Source organism: Buteo buteo, chromosome 12, assembly GCF_964188355.1.
Source record: "Buteo buteo chromosome 12, bButBut1.hap1.1, whole genome shotgun sequence".
NCBI classification, from domain to species: domain Eukaryota; kingdom Metazoa; phylum Chordata; class Aves; order Accipitriformes; family Accipitridae; genus Buteo; species Buteo buteo.
The window spans coordinates 10,728,757-10,751,436 of record NC_134182.1 but is presented as its reverse complement, the minus strand read 5'-3'; the positions used below and the strand labels follow the sequence as shown (position 1 = coordinate 10,751,436).

General features: G+C 36.3%; 1 protein-coding gene across 1 annotated transcript in view; it reads right to left on the bottom strand.

Annotated features, from left to right (window-relative positions):
* USH2A (usherin) overlaps window positions 1–22,680 on the bottom strand; it is a 392,565-nt gene that overhangs the window by 333,236 nt on the left and 36,649 nt on the right. The window contains exons 5-10 of the mRNA XM_075042640.1: window positions 20,790–21,084; window positions 19,320–19,504; window positions 15,958–16,179; window positions 14,552–14,645; window positions 4,540–4,739; window positions 3,616–3,742 (exon numbers count right to left, since the gene is read on the bottom strand). Of these exons, the coding sequence (XP_074898741.1) occupies window positions 3,616–3,742; window positions 4,540–4,739; window positions 14,552–14,645; window positions 15,958–16,179; window positions 19,320–19,504; window positions 20,790–21,084 (1,123 nt within the window). The remainder of the gene's footprint in view (window positions 1–3,615; window positions 3,743–4,539; window positions 4,740–14,551; window positions 14,646–15,957; window positions 16,180–19,319; window positions 19,505–20,789; window positions 21,085–22,680) is intronic.

Below are 22,680 nucleotides of genomic sequence, written 5' to 3'. Positions count from 1 at the left end.
TAAAGGCCTCCCATGAAGGAAAATCCAGTATTCAGAATACACACAGTGGTTTATAACTTGATTTTTTTATGGAACCCACTATGCACATGAGCTTTTCATTGACACATTTGCATCCTTTATATTCCTTATTCTATTTGATATACCTGTTGACTGAAATGCCCTTAATTAACTGCTTTACCTATGTTATTTTGCTTGTAACACACATTCCAGTTATTTATTTATTGTCAATCACAATAAATGGGTGGAAAACTGTGTAGGTGGAAAAATGAGAACTGGGGAATGCTGATTCTAATTTTAGATCAAAGAATTTATCAACTCAGAAGTAAAATGATCAGAAATAGAGATTCTACTTTGGTTTAAAATATGTATGCATACACAGCTATTAGCTAGCTTTTCCATTACATACAAACAAAATGAAATCAAACATTCAAAATTCTGAGGGAAAAAATGAAGAAATTCAAAAGATCAATATTTAGGGAGTGTACAGAAAGGTGAAATCTGAAGCCTGTTCAAAAGCTTACTTGGTAGCACTGGAAACTGTTTTCATTTGACTCCTCAGAGAAAACACTAACATTTTGTTCATCTTCATGCCTTACAAAGAGTTTTCTTGCAACACAAGACAACACAGCTGCCATCTTGACAGAAGTCTTTGCAACTCTGAACAATATCCTCTGCAGTAAAGTACAGCTTCTTTGCACCAATAAGTATATGATATATTTATTTGCATGTTAAGAGTAAATTTTTTAAAATCAGCAAAAGCTGAGTAAAGAAAGGTGCCCAAATTCACTGAGACTGGAATTGTACTTCCAAAGACTAGTTAAAAGCAATAGCAGCACTTTCAGCTTTGCCTAGAAACAAATGCCTTGGGAAAAGAGTGCTTTTTTTCACACCATTATATATGGCATATTATAATAGAATCATGAAAGGACTACAAACTGCTTTGCCTGATTGAATACGTAAGCATTTGTAGAGCAGTCTGGGTAAAAAGCAGCACAGGAAAATGAGTCAAGGATTGTGGTATAAGGGCCAGAAGAAATTAATCTCCAGCCCTCCATACAGAGCAAGAATGATCACATCAGCAGTATTCTGGCAGAATTTTCTCATGTGCGAATGGTTAGGGAGAAGGGAAGAAGGCAGCCAATTCTTCTTTCACTCTCATAAAACTCAGGCACCTCAATTAATTCATCTGGAACTTTCTGATTGTTTGAAATACTTTGTGACAAATGTTCACAAAGAGGATGCAACCAACACGTATCTTTTCTACATTGATTAGATGTCAATAACCAGCATAGAAGTGGACAAATTTTATCAGGCTGCAGCAATTCTCTCTCTTGTACCCACCACTCACAAGGGAAGACCTCTCTCTGCAAAAAAGATCTAATGAACTGCTCATGGAGGCACTGCTACGCCACTCTTCTAAAATCCCACTCACTACTCTAAGCCATGAAGTTAAACTTTTGAAGTTTTTAGTATGTTAGTTTGCACTTTAAAATACGAATGAAGTTACACACTTGTAACTGATTTGTAAGTGGGCATGATCTACAGATGTACAAGAACGGACAACCTATGCAAGGGAGAAACGCTACACATCTACATCCATTTCTCACCAAAGGTAGAGTGAAATAGGTGAACAGAACAGGCACAAAGTTTTCCAGATCAGTTCAAAGAACTGAGATGGGAGTAACTGTGTTACAGTAAGCTCTTCTACCCATCCTGTAAACTATCTACATTAATAATACTTCATTTGATGAGTAAATATTCTTTCTGTGCCATTCAGTAGATTAATTTGTGATTCAATGGAATAATATTAGAACTCTGTACACCTCTTGGAACTTAGTGACACAACTGGCACTTTGCAAAAAGAAAAAATGTTCATGAACTGCAGAAAATGGAAAGTTATGCAGTAAAAGTGTATTCTACCCCATTTTTGGCATATTTCCTTGAAAATTATCATTGTGACGTGACAATTAATTTTCATGAGTAGGATCCTTATTCCTTATGATTCCATCTTCCACAGGTCAGATTTGGAAACACTTCCTTCAATGATGCCTTCCTATTTCATGTAATTCATTTCAGCCTTTAGTCCCCAGCCTTATTAATCTATTCTTTAATGCCTCTTAATCATTTCCCTGCTCTGCTTCTACTGCAGCAGTCAACTGATGTTTTATTGAGCACTACAGTCTCCCCCATTTTTCCCATTTTATCTCCCCATTCATACTTTCACAGTCAAGCTTCATCAACATTCTTGTATATTTCACTATAAAGCAGTGATTTCTGTAAACTACTCTTCCTGTGATTATTAATCACAGCTAAAGTTGTTTTAGGTTAACATTTCACCACAAACCATGGACACACAAATCAGCATTTGCTTTCATTTTTCCTATACCTTAAAAAATAGTCCTAACATGATACCTGTGTTTTTCAAGTGTTTTTTCATTTCTGTGGTTCTGGCAAAAAGTATCATCTTCAGAAGATGAAAAATTATAAATTATTTTTTATTTGTGCTATAGGGGATTATTTTTAAAAAAAACATCGTGCTAAACTTGCATATCACTCAGCATATGCACCGATGCATGAGTCCTGCGAAGGTGCACTGAGTCAAACCGGGCATGTGTTTGTACCACTACAGAACCAAGGATGAAAATGCAACAGGATCCACAAGAGCTTACTGGTAAAAAAAATGCAATAACAAGAGACATTATATGAAAAATGCTAGAGATTGTTTTATGAAAAAAAGTTTGGAAAAAAGGAGAAACAGGAAATGTGGCAACAAGCTGAAGAAGTCCTATCTCAATTCCCTGTAGAACAAGTTCTACCTTTAAAATGTTTCTAAAATACCTTCCAGACAAAGAAGCTATTGCTTCCCTATTCCTAACAAAATTTGGATTTTGGCAATGGACAGTACATATGTGATAGAACATGAACCAGAATATATCTTTAATATATGTTCAAGACTTCAGTCACTTTTCCTGCTTTTTTTTGACATGCATATTTTGAAAGTTACAGATAGATTTATTATCAGACTATATGTCTTGCATGTCAATGAGGTCCATAGGCTTAAAAAGCATAGCTGATAGTGTCTTCTTTCCAGCATCACTTTGTGGGTTTTTTGGTTTTGGGTTTTTTTTTCAGATGGACTTTATGAATTAAAAGGGAGTTCAATCCTTATATTATTACAGAGAAAACTAGTTTAATTTTAGTTCAATTTCAGGCTCAGCTTATTGCCTGAATTTTCAAAATCTGTTTCTAATTCTAAGATAGTATCAAGACCTTCAAAAACAATCCAAACCTGGATGTTTTAACATTGCTGAGTGCACAGGTACTTGTTAGTATCCCCAAACTACTATTCACTTCTGGAAATTCATACAACTTCTTTTATGTCTGTTGCTGATCTAGATGATTGAAAAGATGAACTTTTCAACAGTACATCTTGAATTGTTCGCTGTGTTTTCTCAGCTTTCAGCCTCTGATGTAAGTCAATTATCATTTTTAAAAGGCTGAACTTAAGCAATTTTTATAAAGTAGTTACCATCTAAATACCCTTTGTAAAATCTTACTGCTGTCTATCCAGCTGATTAAAATGTTTTGTCATTTTTCTGTATTGAGGCTACTTACATTATCACACAGGAGGCTCTTATTTTTGGTGCCTGTTGCGTAACAGTCACAGGGTTTGCAAACATCAATGGCTGAAAGATCTGCACCTGCTTGTCTGTAATGGAAATCCTTGCACAGCTCACAGTTCCTTCCTGCATGAAAGAAAGGTTATGCATTATGGCTTCCAATTCATTAAAATTAGCTGTATAATTCAAAATTAAAGACTCTATTCCTTTGAGAGAATTCTATAATTTTCAGGACGTCCATTTTAATGCACCTTTCATCTCTACCTGCCAATTTAGTGATCCAGAGCATATGAAACAATGAACCTGTTACAAACTATGTTTTACTCCATTAAACTTCCATCTGTTATATAATACCACACTTATATAAAAGCTGTGCCATGCAAATGCCTATACATTTTTTGGAAAAATTATCATTGAACCTGAAACTTTTCTTTTTTCCCTTTACTAGACAAAGCCAAGAAAACTGAAATAGAAGAGAACTGCTAAACAAAAGTATTCAAATATACTACTTACACAGAATAGAAACCTTTACTCAATAAGCAAGAAACTGACATTAGAGCAAAATTTGACAACCTTTTTAATATGTTATCTGTTAAACTGGTTCAATTAGAAAGACAATATTCTGGATTTAAATGCTCTAGCACATGTAACGGAAACAGCTTTGAAACTATACATTCTAATTATTTATTAGGATGTGTTTTGCATGGAAGATTTTATACAAGATTGGATCAAATTTTAGCAGTATTTTCCTGTAGCTTAAGTATTGACACAATTGTAATTACTGCATTATCTGGACAGTTTAAAAATGCATATACATAAGAATTCATTGGAATGTCAGCCACTGAGCATTACTAATTTCAGCTGACACAAGACTTAGTCAAAAAGTGACCGTAAAACAAACAGTCCATTCTCTTGTGACTTACCGGCTGTGTTGTGTTGACAGTTATCACACACTCCACCACCGCCTCTGTAGTGCTCCTGAGGAAAAGGGTCCATTGCTAAGTCATAGTGGCAGCTTACTGCATGGCTGTAACATTGACAAGGTTTGCAATTATAGGCATGAACTTGGTCACCTGGACGAAAAGGCTTGTCATTGTACAATGGCAAACAGCGATCGCACTGAAATTAGAAAAAAAAAAAGAAAATACTATTTCTTTACCTTACAAGAACACTATTATAATCACTATATTCATGTTTCATTCTACGGGTTTTCCCCCATTTAAATATTAAAAATATTGGGTTTAGACAAGAAGTGAGAAAGCATATAGGGAAATAGCAAAACCGTCTCTTTTTTTTTTTTTTTCAGTCTTTTTAAGTTACTTTACCAACAGATTAAAACCAAGAAAAGTGGGCAAAAGAATAAAATTTTAAGTATTTAGATACTTAACACAGGCTAATGTCCTGAGATTCAGATTTAGTTAAACCTCTGAAGATGCAAAATGGTGCCTTTTGAGGCACAGAAGACACATTCACCTAATGCATCCATTTGGATGCATTTTAAACAAATGTCTGTTACTACAGTTTGCAGTATTGTAGTACCTGTAGTTTGTACAGTTACCATTTGACCTGTGAGTGAAACAAAAAGCCTCCTATGGCCAAATACATGATGTTGTACAGAGTATCTGAAATATCAGCACTTCTTAACATGCATTTATCCCATGAAATTTTCAAGAGAGAAGTTTTAAACAAAAAATGTAAATCACTACACACATTCAGCTATATCAAGTTGTACTTTAAATGACAGCAGTGGAATACTAGGATACCAGGCACATTGTTTAAATAATCACCTAAACAAATAATCTTGTTTTCTTCAATTCTTTTCAAATTTATTGGATACAAAGACTAATGATATTGAAGTACTTAATTAGCTTAAATCCAAACAAGTAAAAATATTTTTTAAGTAGCTCAGGAGCACCTCAGAAGCTCATTTTTTATTTGGATGAACTCACAATATTACCTTTTAAGTAGAGCTTTGTGAAAAATGTGAATTTGGAATAATCTTCAGTTCATAATACACTCAACAAAACTTGAAGGAGACAATTTATTGTGCCTACCAGTTCATCAAGAACTAAAACCAAATTGGATTTCTTAAAGTTAATGAATGGATAGCATTTTGGACAATTGCATTCTCTTTATGGTGAACAATCCAACTAGTTTTTATTAAATCGGCTAAAAAAAATGGTACATGTTGGCACTGGAGAGATGTTTGCTTAGAATAACTTTTTTAATTTAACTGGCATTACTAAAAGTTCATTCCCAAAATGCTGGTGCCTTGCTGGATCTAAAAACCAAAATATATTGCAATTATAATTTCTATCTTTCAGAGGAAATTTAAATGCTTCAAAACAAGTTGCTTCTGCAAAGTATTTTGGCACCTTCTTTCTTCTTAAGTTCCAGAAGTGTGTTCATCTTTCTTCAGCACTACTATTCCAAGCACTATTATAATTATTTAGGCCCAGTGTGCCTACATCACCTATACACTGACAATTAGGAAACTATACTCAAGTTTCTAAACTCTTTCATTCACAGCCAATGCTGGGAAAGCATCAACTGTAGGTAAAATGAGAAACTGAATTGGAAAACATAAGCTTAAGACAGTCCAAGAACTGTGGAGCAGTCACAACTCCTAACAAAAGCAACTTGGAAGAGAAAATGAAAGCACAAGAATTTATCCACTGAAATTTAGTTTTAATAAAGGCAATTAACAGTAAGAGGTAAGATAACAATAGCCACTGCACCTTCTGTAATCTGATAAAAAAACAAAACAACAAAAAACCCACATCACCACAGTGAGAGAATAAGGAGGTTTCTGGATGAAAGTTAGCAGAGCTTCACTTGAGACCTTGAACTCTGACCTTTGTTTATCAGAAGAATCACTGCCTAATCATGATTAGCCCAGTTAAAGTACACCAAGGGGAACGGCTTGACCATAACTGTTACACAGGTTACACAGTGCAAACTAATTCAAGTCCTTCCCTCATTCACATCCATCTTTCCTCTCTCTAGTCACTCCCTTTGCCACTACCTTAAGGAAAAACAGCATTACACAGCACCAGCAACACAAGACAAGAGGGTTTGTTCAGGCATCGCACAACTTGGGAAGCACAAGAAAGAAACCCGAGCTCCCAACCAAACCATCCCACTTGTGCAGCTTCCTCCTCCCAGCACGTCAATGGAAATATGTCCTCCTTGAAGGGAAAGCAGTACAGGAATAGCTACAAAGCTGCCAGCCCTGAATTTCCATTTGTGCATGGCCAGCCATGTAGCAGCTGAGAGCATTCATTATTTCATTTCAATCTTAGATCAGTTATTTATACACACCTGTGCTTATACGTATTATTAAATGACACACAAGCACTAAGGAGTAAGAGAGAAGATGGCATTTGATTACATAGCACAGGGCTTCCTTGAACTACCATATCTCTTGTTCTGTGACTTTTAAAATTTTGACAAAACTTTTTAAAAGCCTTAGCAAAAAAGTAGTCATTCAAAAGCTGGCAGTGACTATGAAACAATTGCTGTTCTAGCAGTTGTCACATCTGTATGCATTAAAAACGTGCACTGGACCCCCACCTCATCCTGCTGAGTTTGTCACACCTTTATTAGGTTAAGAATTGCATTTAACTTCCAGACCTGCTGTGTTTAACTTTCACTTTTGGTAGCATGATGATGTACATATGGCAACCTTCAGGTCTTCATTCGTCAAATGTAAACCCTGCATTCACCCAAAGCATAGTCAAGATTTTTCAAAGGTATCGAGAGATTGAGGTTTCAGTTCTTGGCTGCCATGTGTAAAACAGATAGGTAAATCCCCCAAAAGCCTTTGACAAATCCGAACAAGGTCTAGTGGTAGATTTACAAAGAATGTTAATTCTTGACTAAACAAGCCTTTGTCCATAACTGTAAAAACCACAAACATGCAGATGCAGTTACATCTAGGCCCATCAGAAAACATCTTAAATATATGGCTTTCCCTATGGACAATAACAAACATGTCCTCTTGATATACAGTATCTGAACTGCTCACCTTCTGCAAAAACAGTTTTCTGAGGAAACATTACATGGAGCCAGATGGTCAAAATACTTAGCTCATCTTGGCTCAATTCATTAGTCTAAAATTATGATTAAAAGCTTATTTCCAATAATGAATTCAGGATTTTTTTTTTTTACTAAAATTATTATTAAAAACTTACCTTATCAAAATGCCTGAATCCAGCACACTTATGGAAGGATCACCAGCGACTTCAGCCTAAGCCTTTATGTGCCAAGTTCCTTATTAATCACTAAGAATGCTGAGGACAGTGCCTCTGAAGAAACAGTCAACAAATATTCAAAGAAATACTTCAGAAGGCAATGGTAACAATACATTAAGACTTGCAATAAGTCATGATCAACTAGAACCTTCTACTCCAACACTTTTAAAATATCCCGCTGCTTGCCTCTGGGTGTCTTTTTTTGGTTTTTTTTTTTTTAATGTTACATTATGTAGAATTTATTCCTTTTTTTCTTTTCCTAACCTGTGTAGGAGTTCCCATCTCACGCCTGTCAGTCAAAGTTCAGTTGCAATAACCAGTGTACATACACACCTATACTACTTATATTATACATATGCTTCTATAATACACATATGTCATTAACAGTACAGAGATTTAAAAATCTGCTGAAGTGATATCAAGATTAGAATGCCACCTTCTCAGGCTTTTCAAAATACTGTCTTGCCTTTGAAAAACTCCATTATGTATATCATCCAACCATGGTTTTTTATGCTGCCCTATAAGTGTTGACTATAGTAGGATAACCACACACTATTTTTTCCTTCCTACAAGATCCCAGTCTCTACCCAAATGGACAGTATGCTTTCACTCTATTTAGCTTAATTAGCCAAATAAATATGGCTTCAAGGCAATATCTATTCCTGTGTAACTTAGCCATGCTCTGAAGACAGTCATCTTAATTTCCCCATGGCTCTTCCTCAGCATCGTCACTACAGCATTTGACTATCTATCAAGACCACATGTTAGCAGAGCTTTGAACCATATCTGTCTCTGGTGAACTCCCCAAAGACCAAAGCAAAAGCCAGGTTTTATTGGGGGGGGGGGGGGGGGGGGGCAAGCTAGAACACTCTAAGTGACTCCAAATGACTAAGGAAGACAGAATAGAAATGAAGAGCATCTTATGGGGTTCCATCGTAACACTCCACGTACTTTAAAAGGATGCAACATAATTTTAGAAACTAAGCACAGACATAACAGATGGTTTACAATTACTGTATGCCAAATAGCATTCTAAGAAAAGATACTACTGCTGCTTTGCAATGGCAAAGTGACTGACAAAGAACCTGACCGGCAAAGAACATAAGACCTACCATTCTGAATGCCAAATTCCAACAATGGGACACAACTGATATCTCAAACGCTGGCACAGATGTTGTCAGACAGCATAAGATATATCTCTATTCAACTCCTCTTTCATTTATGCTTTTTTTGGTGAAGTTACTTGAAGCCACACTAAGTTCTACACAATCAAAGCATACGCAACCACACTAATTCTTACAATCAGGCGGTTCAGTAAATTAATTCACACTTAAATTCTCTGGGATTAAAATTCGAAGCTATTTTCAAATCAGGCATCCACTCCACCTAACTCTCATTTAGACTCCAACCCTGTAGGACTTCTGTAAAATAAAAGAGAGGGAGAAGGTATGTCTTGCAGCTGATGGGTTTGGCATGTGTTCTGTTTTACCAAAGCTCTGACTTACTCAGGGTATTAAATTGTAAGAGATCTGTAATATTCTCCTGTAATATTATAGAATGCTGTAGCCCCAGTTACTAGGTATTGTAGGGTTAATTTCACTCTTCTTAGGAAGCTATTGCATGGGATTTTTTTTTTTTTTATAATAGTGGGGTAAAAGAAAGAAAAAAACAGATTGCCTAATCACTTGGGCACTTGTATGGAATATGTGAAAAAAACCCATAGAAATTCAATAAATATATGTGACACTATGATTTACATCAGCTACTTCCAACAACAGTGAAGCACCAGGCCAGTTGTGTCTCAGCTTGCTTTCACATTAAATGAAATAAATATCCAGCACAGTGGATAAGACCATGAAAATCATTTTCAGACTGGAACAGCCGCCTTAATTTCTGAGAGGTAAAAATGACAACCATAATGCTAGTTGCCATTCACCTCAAGTAAAACTTACAAACATCAGATCAAAATGTATAACAGATAATGACCACTTCACAATTCCTTCAGCATGTCATCACCCGTTGTATTGGGTCTGGCTGAGATGGAGTTAATACTCCCCACAGCAGCGCTCATAGCACGGTGCCCTGCATCAGTAGCTAGAAAGGTGTTGATAGCACACCAGTGTTTTGGCTACTGCTGAGCAGTGCTGGCACAGCATCAAGGCTGTCTCCCCAACATTTTTGCCCTCCCCTCAATGGCAGGCTGGGGCAGGGCAAGATCTTGGGAGGGGACACAATCAGGACAGCTGACCTGAACTAACCAAACAGATATTCCATACCATATGACGTCAGCTCAGATATAAAAGCTAAGTAAAGGGAGACAGAGGGGGGGGCATTTTGTCTTCCGGAGCAACCACTACACGTACTGAAGCCCTGCTTCCCGAGAAGTGGCTAGACATCGCCTGCTGATGGGAAGTAGAGAATAACATCATCTGTTTTTTTTCTTTGCTTTCGCACGCGCGACCTTTGCTATCACTGTATTAAACTGTCCTTATCTTGACCCACGAGCCTTCTGTTATATTTTCTTCCCCCCCAGCTGAGGAGGGGGAGTGATAGAGCGGCTTTGGTGGGCACCTGGCATCCAACCAGGGTCAACCCACCACACCTGTGCAACAAATCATGAGGTATCTGGGACTGCAACAAGATCTTTCAGTATTTCAGCAATCCTTGTAGACAAATTGTTTTTAGAAGCCTGCATCTTTGAACTATGCAACTACACCAGTTTTCCAGGGATGGATTCATGGACAAACCCATAACTTCCACACACATGTCAAAAGTTATCTAAAATTTTCAGGCAGGTAAGAGTACTGGACTAGGTGCTTTTCTGCTTGCTGTTTCCTAAAAATCCAGTCAACCATTTGCCTGCTTGATTTCCTTTCTTTTTATTCTGATATAAGCAGCTTCCTCCCACGCCTATCCTCTGGATAAAAAATTTATGGCACAGAGCTTACCAAAAAGCGCATTTTTTGCTAGCTTGCTTGCTTGCTTCTGCAAGCTAGAAGTCTTTGTTATTGAGTGACCACTTACTATAGTTAATATTTACAGCTCCTCAGGTACTATGTATCATTAATTCCAACATGTAACATGATGATACAGATTGACCTTTAAGTAAGGTTTAGATAGATTCTTCTGTAACAACATAAAAAGCCTTATTTATCCAATTCTTGGTAAATCAACAATGCCATATCCAGTTTTCAGACAGCAGATGTTTAAGACCATTAATTATTTGCACAGAAAACTCTGAAGACCTGAAGCCTTTACTGTATCCAGTCACTCTCTCACTTCCATTCATACCCTCTCAAGCATTTGTCAGAGTTGCTTTATTTATTTTAAATTCTATTTTCTATTATTATTTCTACAATTATTCCTGTATATTTTGCCATTACCTTTCTCTATTAAGTTCTGTATGACCAATTTAAAGGTGGCTCTGAGACTGTAAGGTAAGGCTGATCTTGTTTGATGGTCTTGTTTTTTCATGGGCTGTTTCCATTTTTTCATGTAACATCATGGAAAGTTTTTGAACATACTATTACTCGTGTCTATAAATTAGTCTTTGCATACAAATGTTACCAAAATCTGCACTCCACTCTTGGTGCCTCAGTTTCCATTTGTAAAAGGCAGAGTTACTTCCCAAAGCAGGACACAAGACATTCACAGAACAATTTGTAAATGAAGTAGCTGAACTGTTTTTTCTAAGATGAGAGATAAGCTCTGTGACGATTTATTTCCTTTTCTTTCGTAATCTGGCCCCTCAACATCTACAAGTCATTCTTAAGCATTCTCTTCTTCCCATCACCTCAAATTTCATAGCAACATATTTCTTCATCAAAACAGAACTCAGGAAAAAAAAAAAAAGAAAAAAAGAAATTCCATTTGGTATGTCAAATCTCATAACATGGTGATGCAAATAGCTAAACTAAGATTTCTATTTGTAATGAATTATGCAAATTTTTTGTTTCTGGTATTGCTTTGCTGTGCAACAGCTATCCAGATGTATATGCCAGATAAATTCATGATGGTAATTTTAGTTGTATTAAGCGTAAATGTGACAAGGACATACTCCGCCATATGTTAAGAGCTTGTCAAGGGATCAAAAAAAAAAAAAAAAACCACCCCAAATCACTGGGGTGGGAGCCTGAGAAACATAGGTGTATCGTTGCCAATGATAGTCAAAAATCAGGATGGATTTTCGTTTTGTTTTTAAGTGTTTGCCTTACAAAAAAATCAAAACCTTTAAGCTGTTTGGATTTCATGTAAATCCTTGAAAAAAGTCAAAGTAGTTAGTGATATACTTGCAAATATTAATTCTATTTTATTACTACTTCTATTTCATTTCATATTTAGTAGATACTGACATGGTCATTAAAGAATGAGGAAAATAATTAAACAACATCCTTATTGTACTGTGAATGAATACAGTTAATTCAAGCATTTCAATTATCGTTACAATGCATATATGCGAAATCAAAAACGTGACACTCACTGGAACAACCCATTAACATTGACAGAAAATATCTGATAAGGCAGATACATCATTAAAATGTATTTGGTTTGTTTTCACAAGGTAGCATAAGTCTTGCAAGAGTGCTTGGTGAACGTCCAGATCTTATTAAATATTTATAATTAATCCCTACAAAGTAACATTTCACAATGTGTGTTCTAATTAAAGGGACATTGTCAGTTTTAATTTTTTTTTCTAATTTGACCCACCTAAAAAACTTCAAGTTTCTGTTCAATTCCCATTTAGACTGTAGATCCTACACCTCTGCTTAAAAAAAACTAGAAAACTTAGATCCCCTATGAAATTTTACAAATATCTTTCACATGATCATAAGCACAATATCAAATGCTCTCAGGTTAACACTTCTTGCTCTGTTCTAGCAAGCACAGACTGCCCGGGGATTTTTTGATGTGAGATTAGTCTCCCTTTTGCTATTCCACAACCCTTTCTTAATTTTTAGAAAGGGTATTTCCAAAACGCATAGATGTAGCAAGGAATAAAACATGTACTCATGATGGAAATCTAACATTCAGTGGGAATGTGGGATTCATTTCTTTGATGTAGCTCATTCTTTAACCTCAACTTCTTTTCCTTTTCTTTTTCTTTTTTTTTTTTTTTGAGATAAATAATTAGTCTAGGGACAGACTCTTTTGTTTGAGCAAGTTTGCTTAACTTGTACATCATAATTCTGCTTTTGCTAAGTTGTATGTGAAAAGCTTCCAAGAAAACCAAAGGTTGTATGAAGAAAGTGCAAACTGGTACCATTATTCTAAGCTCTCCTCTACATATTAATCTAGATGACCATGACTTCTAGTAAACAACCTCATTTTGGTTCTCCTATGGCCAAGAATTATAAAACTAGTAGGAAAATTATAATTTTGCAACTTGGTTTCAACTGCATACTACACTTCACAAAATCCCTCTTTATTGAGAAATGCTGTTAAGAGCAGAGCAAAGCAATGATAAGCATATTTTCTAGACTGTATCTAGATTATTTAATATGGCCTTCTAATTAATTCCAAGAAACTTTACCTTAATATCGACTATCTGAAAACACAGAACAGTAAAAAGGAATATTAAATTTACTCTTTTGTTAGAACAATCATGTTGCTACTACAGATTATTTTAAAGATAACCAAATATCATATAAGACTGCAAAAAGTACAGGACATTGATATTTACAGGCTGTCCTCAAATAAATAAATTCATAACTCAATTTTCAATGTTTTAAAAACCCACTACCCAAATCACTGGTTTAGATCAATATAATGAATAAGACCACCAAGAAAATAACTTCCAAATACATATGTACTGGCATGTCTCAGTGTTTTCTTACATGTGCTCGACTACACAAGAGACATTTAAAATCAAGTCCAAAATGTTTTAACTCTTCCTATCCTAGACATATTTTGTAAAACAACTGCATCAAAAGATCTCATTCTTAGATGAAGTCAGAGACTGCAATCTACAGATGTCTCAAGTATCTACAGATGTTCCAAGTATCTGAAGGTAAATCTATGTTAGTGTTTTACCTTGGATTAGCCATGCAGTTTTGAAGCAAATCTCCACAATTTCTGCATTTACTGTGCTTTGGTTTGCATCATGGAGCTGTCTTGGACCACTTGAACTGTTCCCTTTCAAATGAAACTAAATTGGAAGCTGAACTCCAGGACTGTGCCTACTGCACTCCATCTACTGAATGGGTCTGGAGTCCATAGGACCAGACTAAAACTACTGTACAGTACAAAAAACCAACCAAACAAACAAACAAACAAAAAATCCCTGAAGCACATCTGCTGCTGGGTCTTCATTACCTTTTCATTCTACACATCATTTGCTAGTTGCTACAGCAGGTAGAGCCATAATCTTTATTAGATTCTGACAGTCTAAATTCAAGTTTGAATGTAATGTTTGAAAGTGGCATAATCCTTTAACAAGAAATCAAATCCCTAAACACAGCACTCCTAATGGTCTGTGGTGGAATGACTTTTGGCGAGGGGAGGCAGAGGGGGGGTGGGGATAGTTTTTTGTTGACTTATTTAATACAAACCCTGCTATGGAAAGTTTCGCTATAAAAGCTAGGACAACACTAACACACATACACACACTCTTTCCCAGGACTAAAATCCCAATTTTGAGGCTGTTCATAGGTGACATAGATAGACAAAGGAGAGACTAACATTATTTCCTTCCGTATAGCTTTCCTTGACACACAGGCACCTATACAGTTCCACAGCTGTGTTGCAATTATCAGCATGGCCATGGCAATTACACCTGAAAGAACAATAGGTAGTAAAGAAAAAATTACAACGTGGAAACACATCTGTCCAACAATATATAACATGGTCACGAAGACAATTTTGTCTATTACATAGTCTGGTTCTTTATTAAGAACAAATAAACACCACCAAAGAGAATGTTCTTAAGTGCAGTAACTTACAAAAGACTACTTCACTCAACATATTTTTAAGTATCAACAGTTGCTTTCCAAGAAAATAAAAACCAGCATGTAGTACAGCTACTCTTACCTTATATAATATGTAATGAAAACTATATTTCAGTATATAATATTAATGTGTAAAACTTTATTAAATAAATAGCAATTAATCATCAATATTAAGCCTTACAGCGTGGCTCTATTTTTTCAAGAAATCTTAACTGTATCAAGCATAATTTTCTAGTTTAACCCATTTTAATCTCAGTTAAAATGTCCATTTCTTACTAAAATAAAATCTTTCTAGAGTATTAGTTAATAGGCAATAACCATCCCACTCTACCTAGAAGGTCTGCTCTTCTGGAGGCCTGGCATAGCTTTGCAAACTACAGCTGAAATTATTTTACTGTTATGTAGTCACCAAGATGATAGCTATTTTAGTAAAAGCATTATCATAATACATCTGAATCAATAATCAAAACATATTAGTAGTGTAGGAAATTTTAAGGTAAACATGACCTCTAATGGGGTGATTTCTCTCAAAATGAGAACTACCAAAATAATTTCAGGAATAATACTTATTAACAAAAATCTGCACCATATGCTTCTTGGAAACTATTTCATTGCCAAATCTGCATATTATTTACAGGGCATAATTAGTCCTTTCACGAGACAGCACACTTATATACAATAAAGTTGTCACAGATAATGTAACAGTTTTACTGACAGCTGCCCCATTTTAAAAGGAAAACTACAGCTGAAACAATGAGCTCTGCATTAAAACTGTTAAAATTGGCATGTCTGGGAATCTATAATGAAACTTGGAAGCACTACTGAAGTAAAGCCCAAGCCATGGTTTTCAATCATAAGCCTTTGCTTAGAGGCACTGGTAATTCCAAGGAAAGGACTGCTTTTGACAGATTTGTGTAATAAGTATAATTAATTTTAAAATAACATATGAGCAAGTGTTTTAAAAAAACAGTACACCAGTCATTTCAAACTTGATGCACTGCTTCAGACCAAATTCCCTTCTCATTCATAAATGTAAAAGCAGAACAACTTCATTAAATTTTAGGCAGGTCATTATATACTTTGCACAGCTGTAATAGTCAGAGGCAGTAATGGGTGGGGGAAGAGTTCCATAACACCTACCTTCCGCTGACTGTAACTTCATTAACTCCATAGTATCTATGCCTAAAATTTACCCAAGACTCATTAGTATGATACTGGCCGCGGAGATGAATCCTCACTTGTGTAGCTTTTACAAATTCTTGGAGAGATGGAGTATTGTAAAAATCATTGTAACCAGGTCGGTGATTTGGTTCCGGTGTAAGAACACTAAAAGTTAGATTACCACGGGAATAAGGTGTAAAGCTGTTTAAATAGAGAGGAAGACAAATGAAAATCAAAATATCACATATTTTACAGATTCTATCTCCTAATATCCTTTTTCTCAGAAAGGATCTCCACTTAACTGTACATAGGCTTTTTGTGGTTTCTGGGGAAAATTCTTATGTCAGTGGATTCCCAGTCACCAGAATTCAAGCAGGGGAAAGGAAATGTCCTCTGTATGTCTGTTTTTCCCCAAACTGCCATGGTCTTCTCCAGACCCTAAGTTTCCAATTAAAAGTAAAGCCTCTAAATGGCAACTTCAAAATATGAATAAAGTGTGACTGACACAGTGTCATCTGCACTAAGTTTCCAAAAAGTTTAACACAATGTCTTTGAGAAACATGAACTGTGCTGGAACTACATAAGGAAATCATTGAGATGACCAACACAATAATTAACGTGCTCATATTGTTAATTATATACCTGCTAAACACATATAAAAACCATACAGAAACAATTATATTTTTAATTCCAGAGTCACTGGACTGTATCATCTCATTCGATGAGTGAATAGAGTTAGAAACACACGCCATCTTCCAGTGAGTGAAGTGCAAGAGAATTGAATGGAATGTAGTAGGATTGAGAGTAAAACTGTGTATTTAACACCAAGAAGGGGAAGGACAGTCCTGGGAATTAAAGCAAAAGCTGATTAAACTAAAAAAAGTATATCTAAACTGCACATTTGCACAATTTGGTATGAACCGTATCTCATATTGGTATACTTACTAGCTAGAGTTTAGCTAAGAGTAGAACTTACCTCTCCAAGAGGCAAGAATGCCTGCTATTTGCACACCTACATGGGCTCATTAAAAACAGCTATCCCATGGTATCACCTGGCACCTAACATACAACATTCAAAAAATGTAATTCTCATCACTTCAAAATATTTCTGAGCTTCTGAAAGATGAGATTCATAGTTAGGCTAGGTCTGCCAAGTCGTACTCCTCTGTCTTCATGAAGGATCGCTGAATTTACTGTGCCCCTATCCAGGTTAGTGCTTCACAAAAATCTCAGTGGAATATATCTATGTGTTTCTCTGGGCAATACTGTCCTCTCTTCCCCTCTGCAGAAAGTTAAATACAGTATTTTTCTTCCATTACATATAGAGCTGTAATGGAAATGTTAAGACAGGTACAAATGGCAGACGAATGACACCATCTTGGTATGGAAGCACTAGAAGGAACAGCAGAAGGACTGTAAGGCAGATGGAATGTAGATAAGCAGGTCATCAAGATCTTAGGGCATCTACACACAGCTTCTAAGGAAACCAGGAAAAGAAAGACGATCCTAAAACAAGGGTCAGCCAACATTCAGACTAAGCAAGGATTCAAGTCTCTGATAGAGGGATAAAGGACAGTGAGTAACTCCTAACTTACAGAGATGGTACAGGATGCAGAAATAAAATCCTTATATCACTTTCATCTCCTAAAGGACTGAAAAGAGTCCTTTCAGTACTAGCATGTGGTCACCAAACCAAGAACCCTCAAGCCATGGTAATGATTTCAAAGCCAAGGTCACTTGCATTCCACGTCAACCCAAGGAGTCCTGGCTAGGCCACCAGGATACAAGCACACTAGTGTCTAAGTCCTGGACAGACAATTTGGACGTGTCTTGGCATTTACAAGTATGTAGGTGTATGTGAGACAGAGAAAGAGAGACCAGTTTTATTTTACAATAAAATCACCTTCCCCTCCTATAAAGGTGTCAGCAGGGAGCTCTGCTACTGCTGACACAAATTTGGAGCATTGTTTCAACAGTAAGTTCTCTTTGAGTACACAGAATACTCACCATTACAGGGTATATTTCTTATCTTTTAAACAAAGCTTTCTGTACATCAGCTGTACCCAAAAATCATTCATTCATATCACTTCCTATCACCATTTACGTTGTAATGGAAGGGGAGAAACAGTGCTACTCACAAAACATTTATGGGAACAGTTCATACTTAACTCCTCAGTTCTTTTTAGAAAATATACAAATACGTATTTCTGAGCTGAAAAGGGAATTACACCTCATTTGAGTTATTTTTCCAGAAATGTTTGGCTTACTTAAGAGATTTCCCTTCTCTTCTACCCTCTGCTCCAAGGATCAGCAATAAAGCTCGAAGTCCTTTGCTGAAAACTGGTGTAACTCAGATGACCTTACGCTCCTCTCCTCAGAATACTGAACTGCTGGAGAACAAAGATGCTGACACTTGAAAAGTCTTAGGAAGGTAGCAAAAGTGAAACAACAAAAAAAGCAAAATGCCTACAGCACCTGCTACTGTATTTTCTCACTGATTTCCAGCCAAGTACTAAACAAGCCTAATACTGACAGACATCTGAATTCAGGCAAGGGATAGTGCATTTGAATATATGTAGTGGTGTAGATTCAAAAATATATATATGTACATACAAGAATTTGTGTAAGTAAAATGATAATACATATTAACTATATATTATATATGTTATATGCTATATTTATGAAATATATATTTCATATGTTATATATTTTTAAATCTGCTATCTAGTAAAAAGGTTTGCAACATATTTCTAAATGGTAATAATCCTTCTTACCCCCCGCCCCAGTTTTATTTTAATTCTTGCTTAGAAAGATTAGAATGCTTCAAGATACAATTTTCAACCCATTTCTTACATGTTTTGCATGATTAGTAGCAAGGCTAAATCATTGGCTTTTGTATGTAAGTTTGGCCTCTATTCTAATTTCCAGAACACATGGCACTCTCCAAGATCAGAAGGTATACTTTCACATTCACTAGATTCTTTAAAACAGTCTGTTATATCAGTACCTTCCTCCACTCTTCATCTCAATGTTCTGTACTTGTATTGACAATAACCCCCCAAAACATAAGCATGTAAAATTTCAAAAGTCTAGCTCAAAAATAACAGAGGAATCAATTGTGTCACATTCCTTAATGTCTGAAATCTGATAAAAATGACAGATGACCTTTTGGCAATCTTCAATCGAAAGGTCAGATTTGGGATCTTTTATATACTCAGCAGCCCATAATAAATGAGTATACCAAATTAAATGATTCTATCTCATTGGGAAATAGAAATGAATTGTGTCAGGATGTTACCTGTTCAAAGCATCTGTATTATGCAGATAATACCCACTCATACCTAGGAAGCTGGAGACAGTTGACAGAGTCTGGTTTTTCCAGAGATCCATTGTTATCCATTCCAAAAATACTGCAATTTTTAGCAAAATACTGCCAGTCTTCCCAGTTTAGATCATCTCTTTTTTTCCTTTCAATTCTTATTGCTTCAGGGTGTGGGCTAAAGAACTGCAGTATAATATAGAATACCTACAAGAAGATAACAAATTTTTAAACTGATATTAATGGCTAAATTGTGAAACGATGAGAATATAACCTTTTTTTTCAATATGACAATATAGTCTGCTTTACCACTCAGACAGAAAAAGAACCAATACTTCAGTCCACATATTCCCAATTAAAGCCAAAGATAACTTTTTTTGTTAAACAAGCTCTTTGATCTCTCAGACATTATTATGCAACAACTGAACTGTTGTTGACTCACTTTTTCTTGAAGACCATTTGAAAATGCACTACAAAGTCAAGCCCATGATTTATTACAGTAATATTATTTTGGCAAAAACGAAGGGCATAGCTATGTGTTGCCAAATATTTGATGAGTTGTTTTATAACAGGTAAATTTGGGGGGTGTGGGGGAATCTCCCTATTTTTAGCTTGGATTCTCATCAATACCCTGTGTTCTATTAAAGACCGCTTCCCTCAGAATACTGCTTATGCAGAAATGTGTGTGTCAAATAAGGCAAGTCTTAAAACTCCACATGCATTTGAACTCGTTTCTAATTAGAGGACTAATTCTTACTTATGTAGCCAAAACCTGTCATCATGTTCTTTCCCTTCTCACCATTAATGACAAAAAAGAAAAAAAGATAAGCTAGCAAGAATACACGGAAGTTTGGTAGAGCCCCTATAGTGAATGCAGCCCCACTACTGGTATGTGCCTCCTTCCCAGACATCCTGACACTCTTCAACAGCATAGCAAAATGTTAGGTACAATCTGGCCTCTTCAGGAATCTTGCCTGTGTATTGCATTCTCCTTTCATGTTCCTCAGGAGGCTAAACTACCATCTCCAGAACATCTACAAAACAGAAATCCCTTCTGATATGTCAGTGTGCTGCAGACATGTTAAATTCCATTTGATTGCAGTCAGTTTTCTACCAGAAGGTATAAAACAAGCACCTCAAGTTTTAATAGAAATTAAAATTAAAGTTGAAATTTACAAAAGTGGAGTTGATAGAGAGCAACCATTTTCTAAATATTGGTGTCTTCACACAGGATACCCACTCTGGTATATCTATTCTAGATTACTGCTTGTTACAACAGCCAAGGCACATCAAAAGACAATGACAAGAACCATAATGCATTCTGCTGCATTTTGCATTGTTTCATACTGAAAAAGGAAGTTTTCTTCCTGGTCCTCTAAGGATAACATCTTAAAGCATAAGGTTTGAATTTCCTCAAAATTGTAATGAAATGTCTACAAAAATCTTCTCCTAGTTTTGATTTAATAAATAGCAAATGTAATCTTCTCATTACCTGATACTGTCCATTTTGTAAGTCTATTGTGATTGAAACACCATGATCCAGACCTGCAGTATTAGCAAACACAGATGAAATCCAGGTGGTCCCAATGTCATCATCATTGATGTAATAGAGAGGATGGGCTTCCACATCCAACCTCAGCACTCTGTCGTTAGTGGTATCGTCTGCACCATTAGGGATGCAGTACCTCTGTATCAATGGGTGTACCCGGGGATGACTTCCAGGACAGCGGCACTCAGATTGGGTATGCAGATGAGGAAATTTTCCAGAGAATACTTCCAAAATGTCTCTGTCACAGCATATAAAAAAGTAATTACATACATGATAAAAAAGGACAAGTGCCGCTTTGTACCTCTAGGCTCATAGATTAAACAAAATTCAGCTTAGATTACAGTAGAAACCCTAAAGGCTTGGTTTCATCTCGCATAAATGGGGCAATCAGCTAGGAATCAGGCCAGCCAGGGTCCCTACGTAATCAATGGTAAGCAGCAGGCACCTTCAGAAGGTGTCTGTGAAGAAGCCCTCGAGTTCCTTTCATTGCTCCACAGACATATATGGAGCCAAGGGAAAGGAGCTACTTGTTGGTGTGTCTAAAGCTAGGTACAATGAATCCAGCCCTAGGTGCAAGGAGAAAAACTCTTAACATTTTATTACGGCATCATGTCTGACTCCAATCAGGGATCTGGACATTGTTATTAAACATACCATAGCATTGGCATATTGCCTATAACCACAGATGAGTTGAATGTTTGCACTCAAATCCTCCAAAAAAATCAGCTTGAGCAATATCGCATTGCACCTTAGAAAACCTGGATAGAAATATTTCCACTTTTAACTAACTTTAATACAAATGCCCACTTTTTTAGCTGCTCCAGCCTGCGATCACTGTAGTTGCTTCTTACAGCTCATGTCTAAGTCATTGAGTCACCTTACTTCCCTTTGACATCAGCAACTGAAATAGATACATAGGTAGGCAGGCAAGCAGATAGATACATGAACGACATGGGCAGATTCCCTAAACCTTTATCTGCTCATCTCTGGTGTAAAAGAAGGATTTTGTGAGCCTAGAAGATACTGAATTTTCAAATTAAAAAAAAAAACCAAAACTCTTACTTTTCTCATTTTTCTACTTTATCAGTAAGAACATTATTTTTGTATACTTATTAGGCAAATAAATACTTGCTGCTGCCACTACAAATTCCACAGAACCTGAAGTTACAGGACGTTTTAGTTAGCCACAGACTGAAATTAGTTGATATGCAGGCAAGACTTTCCTTCACAGTTTATCCCAGCTAAACGTTTTGGACCAAATTATTTGTGGATATAAAACTACATCCACAAAGACATCATTAGGTTACAACAGTTGTAAAATACCTTATCTTTCAATTTGGAAACTTTATTCATTTCACTGACTTAAATTGTAGTTCAAAGGATTTGACAAGCATTGCTGTGAAAGAATACAACCAACATTATTTTCATATAACTTGGAATGCCGATTCATACTAATACTTTAAATTCACAGGAACTTCATTCGTCGTAAAGTCCTGCAGACAGCTGAGCTCTTAGGAACCTGCTCTACCTCTTATGGAAAGACTATCATTACATAGCCTTAAGGTCTGCAGTCGCGAGTGCCAGTGCGTGTAGCCCACCCAGAAGCACCATGCAGACAAATAGGACCCGACTACTTCTGGCCAGCTTGAATTGACTAGATTAATCCAGCATGAGCTAGATAACAAAGGTAACACTTCTTTGTAATGCGCTAGGAAGGGAGACTGGAGGGCAACAGAAATTGCAGTGGCAACTGTAATTTGGCCTCAGGAATGGAGGAAGTCAAAGCAATTGCCCGGGGCTATGTGGGCTGAGCTAGCGAAGTCATTGGCAGCTT